This window comes from Pelophylax lessonae (genome assembly GCF_965119305.1).
Source record: "Pelophylax lessonae genome assembly, chromosome: 8".
Taxonomy (NCBI): domain Eukaryota; kingdom Metazoa; phylum Chordata; class Amphibia; order Anura; family Ranidae; genus Pelophylax; species Pelophylax lessonae.
In genome coordinates, this window is record NC_138775.1 from 288,477,348 (window position 1) to 288,484,965 (window position 7,618).

General features: G+C 45.1%; 1 protein-coding gene across 1 annotated transcript; it reads left to right on the forward strand.

Annotated features, from left to right (window-relative positions):
* Nucleotides 1–622: 622 nt before the first annotated feature.
* Nucleotides 623–7,341, forward strand: CFAP144 (cilia and flagella associated protein 144). Its single transcript, XM_082266144.1, has 4 exons — nt 623–875; nt 2,911–2,970; nt 5,211–5,314; nt 7,149–7,341. The coding sequence occupies exons 1-4, from the start codon at nt 725–727 to the stop codon at nt 7,260–7,262; spliced, it is 429 nt and encodes a 142-aa protein (XP_082122270.1). The 5' UTR covers nt 623–724; the 3' UTR covers nt 7,263–7,341.
* The last annotated feature ends 277 nt before the right edge of the window (nt 7,342–7,618 follow it).

A 7,618-nucleotide genomic window follows, 5' to 3' on the forward strand; every position in this document is an offset into this window, starting at 1 on the left:
CGCCAATCAGCGGTGAGACCTTTAAAAAAATAGCCAATCGGCAGGCACTGAAATCACGCCCACAGGACCGTTGGCCGTCAGGGTTGTTTTCGTCACGTGGTTGTACATGTAGTTGCGCTCGCCATCTTGGTTGAGGGCTGAGAGGGCAAACCTTCTCTTAAAGCCGCCGGGAGCTCTGCAGAAGTCTTCATAGTATTTTACTTATCTTACTAACTCATCAAACGCTGTATATACATTTTTATATAAAAATTGGCTAATTTTTAGTAACAAGTCTTTATTCAACAAATTGTTATTTTTCAATCCCAAACTTTATTAAACATGTTATAATTAATGTTCTTTTAAAAATAAAAAAAAATGATGGAATTGGTCACTTTGAAAATTTGCAGTTCTTCTGCCGACAACTCCAACTCGTTCGTTGTGGCTGCCATGGTAACTGACTGTTTTGTGTTGCCATGGTAACTTTTGGAAGTAAAACAGGCACATCTAAAGGCGCACCTATAAAGGCACACAGTGAGGGTCCTGAGATTAGCGACTTTCTGTCAGGCACCTCCAAGTGCGCACAGCGGGGTCCTTAGATAAATACGTTTTCTGTCAGGCACCTGCATGGGCACACTCCGGGGTCCTGTGAGCTGCGAATTTTCTGTCAGGCGCTTCTAAGGGCACACGGCAGGGTCCTGGCAGTCTCTATGGTAACGGGACGCGCTAGATCTCCGTGAGGAGGAAGATGGCGGCGGCGGCTGCTGCAGCGGCGGGAGGCCGGGAGAGAGCGGTGCGGGATGAGGTGACACAGAACGCCATTCACCGGGAGACCATCCGGAAGGAGAACCGCTGCCAGAGGCTGGTCACCGAGTTCACCATCAACCCCTTCCACCAGAGTAAGGCCTGTAACCATGGCAACCAGAGACCTCTGTACAACACGGGGAACCGACCGCAGTGTGTTCAATGATGTCTGCACCGGTGACAACCCCTCCCCTCCCCCATTACCTGTCCCGGTGTCACCACGGTTTTTTTTTTTTTTATAACATTTTTTTTTTTTTGTAACTTTATTGCTGTCACAAGAGGTCTGACATGACCGGATAACGCAGGCGACCGGTTCTCTTTATCCACTTCTGGACCGGAAGGATTTTCCCCCCCTTAATGACCAGGCCATTTTTTGCGATTCGGCACTGCGTTATTTTAACTGACAATTGCGCGGTCGTGCGACGCTGTACCCAAATAAAATTGATTTTTTTTCCCACAAATAGAGATTTCTTTTGGTGGTATTTGATCACCTGTGCGATTTTTATTTTTTTTGCGCTATAAATAAAAAAAGAGCGAGAATTTCGAAAAAATAACAATATTTTTCACATTTTTATATATAAAATTCTCAAAAAAAAAAATGTAAAAATCTAAATATTTTAACATTTTAGGCCAAAGAGCGACAATTCTGAAAAAAAAAAAATATATATATATTATTTTTGTTTTCACGTTCTGCTATATAACAATCCCAAAAAAAAATGTAAAAATCAAAAATGTTTCATTATTTTAGGCCAATTTGTTTTCTGCTACATATTTTTGGTTAAAAAAAAAAAAAAAAAATGGCAATAAGTTTATTTTGATTGGTTTGCGCAAAAGTTATCGCATCTACAAACTATTGGAAAGATTTGTCTTTTTTTTTTTTTTTTTATTTGTATTCTTTACTAGTAATGGTGGCGATCTGCGATTTTTAGCGGGACTGTATTTGGTAAAAAAAAAAAAAAAAACACAATAAGCGTATTTTGATTGGTTTGTGCAAAAGTTTATTGCATCTACAAACTACAGGAAAGATTTATAATATTATTATTATTTTTTTTTATCTAGTAATGGCGGCGATCTGCGATTTTTAGCGGGACTGTATTTGGTAAAAAAAAAAAAAAAATCACAAAAAGCGTATTTTGATTGGTTTGTGCAAAAGTTTATTGCATCTACAAACTAGGGGAAAGATTTATAATATTATTATTATTTTTTTATCTAGTAATGACGGGGATCTGCGATTTTTAGCGGGACTGCGACATTGCGGCGGACAGATCGGACCCCCTAACTGACATTTTTGACACTTTTGGGGGGACCAGTGACATTACTACAGTAATCAGTGCTAAAAATATGCACTGTTACTGTAATTATGACACTGGCAGGGAAGGGGTTAACACCAGGGACGATCAAAGGGTTAAATGTGAGCTTAGGGGGGTGCTTTCTAACTGTGGGGGGATGGGCTTGTGGAATCAATACAGAGACATGTGGTCCTATATAGAAGGATCACAGGCACTCTGTGCTGATAGCAGAGAGAAGAACGGTCAGATGTGTTTACAACAGCAGACCGCTGTTCTCTCTTCATTGGGAGCGATCGCGGGTGTCTGTGGATTGGCTTCCTCGCTGGCGAGTGGGCGCCCCCCACCCCCCCAGGATCGCTCCCACGGACAGCCCTACAGGTATAAAGATTCGAGGGAACCTGTGACGTATAATAAATAGAAAAGGCTGCTGCTGATAAAAAAAAAAGGGGAAACCTTTTATATAAATTAAACTGGTATGTATCAGCGCTACAGAAGTCAGGGAAAGGTGAGCATATTCTCTATATACCCCCCCCCCCACTACAGAAGTCAGGGAAAGGTGAGCATATTCTCTATATACCCCCCCCCCACTACAGAAGTCAGGGAAAGGTGAGCATATTCTCTATATACCCCCCCCCCCCACTACAGAAGTCAGGGAAAGGTGAGCATATTCTCTATATACCCCCCACACAGGTATGTTAATGCAGCGTTCTAGGATGGTGAGAAAGCAGATTTTGCTGCTAAGGTGGGAGGTTTGCTTTAAAGCTCCAAAACATTCCATGAGCTGAGCAGAAATCTATGAAGCTGAAGGCAGTTCTGATGTTCATTTTTTTCCTCTTCATAGTTCATGCCGTTACCGGGAAGCCGATGGCAAGACACGACAATCAGAACGAGGTCGCCGATGGTAAGATCACCGCCGACAGCAAAGGCCAATCACAGCTTCCATAGACTTTGTCAGAATAAATCCGTCAGTTTGTCAGTTTAGGGCAAATGTGTATTCCTCATAAACTCAATGTCATTCCTTCCTGCCTTTCAAATGAGCTTGAAAAAAAATGTCATTGTGTAATCATCACCCCTACAAACCTTGTTTACCAGTCTCCAGGATATAAACAAAAACTGCGTGTGTGTGTGTGTAGGGGGGGGGGGGGGGTAGGGGGCAGGCAATGTCAATGAGGGTTATGGATTGACTGACTGTGTCCACCATTTACAACCAGGGTTCCTCCAGAGGTTCCTTATCTCTCTGATAAATTACCACTGACCCCCAATGGGCATTCTTCCCACTGACCACCAGCATAAGGATCATTCTACCCACTGACCCCCAATGTAAGGGTCACTGTTCCCACTGACCCCCGGTGTGAGGGTCACTCTTCCCACTGACCTCCGGTGTGAGGGTCACTCTTCCCACTGACCTCCGGTGTGAGGGTCACTCATCCCACTGACCCCCCAGTGTGAGGGTCACTCATCCCACTGACCCCCCAGTGTGAGGGTCACTCATCCCACTGACCCCCCAGTGTGAGGGTCACTCATCCCACTGACCCCCCAGTGTGAGGGTCACTCATCCCACTGACCCCCGGTGTGAGGGTCACTCATCCCACTGACCCCCAGTGTGAGGGTCACTCATTCCACTGACCCCCAGTGTGAGGGTCACTCTTCCCACTGACCTCCGGTGTGAGGGTCACTCTTCCCACTGACCTCCGGTGTGAGGGTCACTCTTCCCACTGACCTCCGGTGTGAGGGTCACTCTTCCCACTGACCTCCGGTGTGAGGGTCACTCATTCCACTGACCCCCAGTGTGAGGGTCACTCTTCCCACTGACCTCCGGTGTGAGGGTCACTCTTCCCACTGACCCCCAGTGTGAGGGTCACTCATTCCACTGACCCCCAGTGTGAGGGTCACTCATTCCACTGACCCCCAGTGTGAGGGTCACTCTTCCCACTGACCCCCCAGTGTGAGGGTCACTCATTCCACTGACCCCCAGTGTGAGGGTCATTCTTCCCACTGACCTCCGGTGTAAGGGTCACTCTTCCCACTGACCCCCAATGTAAGGAGCATTCTTCCCACTGACCTCCAATGTAAGGAGCATTCTTCCCACTGACCCCCAGTGTGAGGAGCACTCTTCCCACTGACCCCCAATTTAAGGGACATTCATTCTACTGACCCCCCAATGTAAGGAGCATTCTTCCCAATATTTCTTTATTTAAAGTCTTGCAATCAATAAACCGAAAATTAATATACATAGATATATACATATTTACACAAAAAAAAAAAAAGAAAATAAATATACCAAAATCTGTTTTTAAATGATGACTTGGCAAAAGCAAAAATCCCAAAACGAATCATGTCATTACTGGAGGAAGATAAATCTTCCTAAGGCTCACACCACTACACCAGACATCAAACCTATGAGGCCAAGAAACACCCGCCCCCATTATGCATGCAGCTCTTCTTCAAAAAGAAGATACTAACCAACAAAATCTAAGGGAGTGAAAAGAATAGCAGAAGAAAAGAGTTCCTCACCCAGAGATGGACAGTTCACTGAAGGCAGGTCGGATATTCTTCCATGCCCTTATCCAGGCTGCCCAAGACTCCCTGCCCTTCTCAAGTCCCCAAATCTTCCCAACCTCACCCAGAATATCATTCACCACCACCTCGACAGGGAGGACTTTCTTTCGCAGGGTAATCTGGCACCATACATTCCACATGAAGTCACAGATAACTATACTAACTAGAAAGAGTGTATCAAAATCCCAGCAAGTCAGGAATGCCCCGTACACCCACTCTGCATAACTCATGCAATAGAGAAAGGGGATGCCTAGAGCCCTCCCCACCCTTTTATACACCTCTATGTTAAAGGGACGCTGGAGCAAACAGTGGTCCAAAGACCCCACTTTACCAACACACAATTCTTCCCACTGTCCACCAATTTAAGAAGCACACTTCATTTCAGGTCAGTATTATCCACAATGAACCTAATGGTAATGTCCCTCAAGCTGTAGATACAATCATTTTGAGCAGGCGTTCCCCTGAGACACAAAGTTATTTCAAAGGTTCTTTCAGGGTCAATAAGTTGAGTAAGGCTGGATGATGCTGATGAATGAAAATAAAAATGTATTGAAAAGTGAACATTTTTGTTTACTTGCACAGCAAACTTCCTGAAGATATTCCATCACGCTGCTCTGGAGCCAACCAAGAAATACACGGAACCTCAAACCACCAGCCAGGAGATTGGTTGGATCACACAGCCATTGGTAGGTACTTTATACCACCAGCAGGAGATCTTAAAAGGAACAACTGGCTGTTGGTTTTGCACCGGGCAGCCCAGATCCTCCTCTTCTCAGGTCCCTCTTCACTGCTCCTGGCCCCTCCCTCCTATCAAGTGCCCCACAGTAAGCAGCTTGCTATGGGGGCACCCGGGCCGAGCTGCAGCTTTGTGTGTCCATTCAGACACGAAGCTGCCCTTTGGCCCTGCCCCCCCTCTCTTCTGATTGGCTAACTGACTTTGGCCAATGGCGCCACTCCTGTGTCTCATCCAATCAGGAGGGAGAGTCCGGGATGGCCGAGGGACTCGTAGACATCGCTGGACATAGATGGGGCTCAGATAATTATTAGGGAGGCTGCTACACACAAAAGGCTTTTTATCTTCGTTCATAGAATGCGTTAATAATAAAAACCTTCTGACTTTACAACTATTACATTCTATGCATTAAAGTGAAAAACCTTCTGTGCTTGCAGCCCCCCCCATTTTTTTTTTTCTCATCTGAGCCTGATCTAATGCAGCGATGTGCACAAGTGGAGCGGCTCTAGCCGCTGTCTCTCCTCATTGCACAGATTGATAGCAGTCAATCAAAAGCTGTGACCCAGGTTGTGGGGCCGAGTCCTGCTGTCTGTGTCAATAGACGCAGCAGCAGGACTTGGGAGTGAGCCTGCACGGGTGCCCCCATTAAAAGCGGCTTTCCATTGGGGCACAGGATGAAGAGGAGGGGTTTGGAACGCCAAGGGGGACCCCAGAAAAAGAGGATCAGGGTGGCTCTGTGCAAAACCATTACACAGAGCAGGTAAGTATAACATGTGTGTTATAAAAAAAAAACCACAAATGTTTACAACCACTTTAACCAGTTCTGGACCGACTGCCAGCGATTTACTGCAGAGGACAGGCCCTTCTGCGTGAACAGACGTAGATCTACATCTTTTGCGCGCCTGCATTTGCCGCTGGCCACCCGCGATTGCTCCCCACAGAGAGAAGGACGGTCTGCTGTTGTAAACACAGCCGACCGTCCTACCTGGAATGATCACAGAGCTCTTGTGATCCTTCTATATAGGATCACAGGTTTCTATGGTCATTTCAGAAGCCACGCCCCCATACAGTTAGAATCACTCCTAGGCTCACATTTAACCCCTTGATCACCCACACTGTTAACCCCTTCCCTGCCAGTGTCATTATTACAGTAACAGTGCATATTTGTAGCACCGATTACTGTAGTAATGTCACTGGTCCCCCCAAAAGTGTAAAAAATGTCAGTTAGGGGTCCGATCTGTCCGCTGCAATGTCGCAGTCCCGCAAAAAATCGCAAATCGCTGCCATTACTAGTAAAAAAACAAAAAATTAAAAAACTATATAAATCTTTCCTGTAGTTAGTAGATGCGATAACTTTTGCACAAACCAATCAAAATACGCTTATTGCGATTTTTTTTCTTTTTTACCAAAAATATGTAGCAGAAAACAAATTTCCCTAAAATGTTAAATTTTGATTTTATTTTTTTTTTTTGGCAATGTTATATAGCAGAAAGTGAAAATTGCTTTCTATTTGTAGGGAAAAAAGGACATGCATTTTATTTGGGTACAGCGTCACACGACCACGCAATTGTCCGTTAAAATAACGCAATGCCGAATCGCAAAAAATGGCCTGGTCATTAAGGGGGAAAATCCTTCCGGTCCAGAAGTGGTTAAAGTAGCTGTAAACCTCTGAAATGAAATATGAACAAAGCATTTCCCTCTATAAGTGTGTATTTGTCTCGATTCAAAGCACAGCTTGTGATTTCTGACTGTTTATACTGACACTTGAGGTCTTCCTTCTTTCACAGATAAGCATTGACCGGACAGACAGACGACTACATCACCAGCGCCAGAAAACTGAGATCACCACCTACATGGAGGCAGCATGGAAACTGAAAGAGCAGAGCGTCAACCTACAGTAGTACCAATCATTGAATATCCAGCTGGGTGGGGTGTACTTTACAGCCAAGGGAGCGGTCATCTTAGCTTCTGTTTCATCTGCAGTTGCCATGGTGCAGCACATGCGATCAGTTGTGACACCGGCCATTTGATGGCTTTATAACTCAGTTGAAAGCACAAGCAACTGTGACAGTTATCATTATCTGCCTGCATTGAATGTAACTGCTTTGTGGAAACTATTAAATTGTCAGGTTTAGTTCCATTTATGCCCCTGTTCACACTGCCACGACCTGAGAGTTCAAAGTCGCATGACAAGTCGTGCCCTCATTAACAGCAATAGCACTGTTGTAATCAGAACGACTTAAGTCGCTCTGACTTA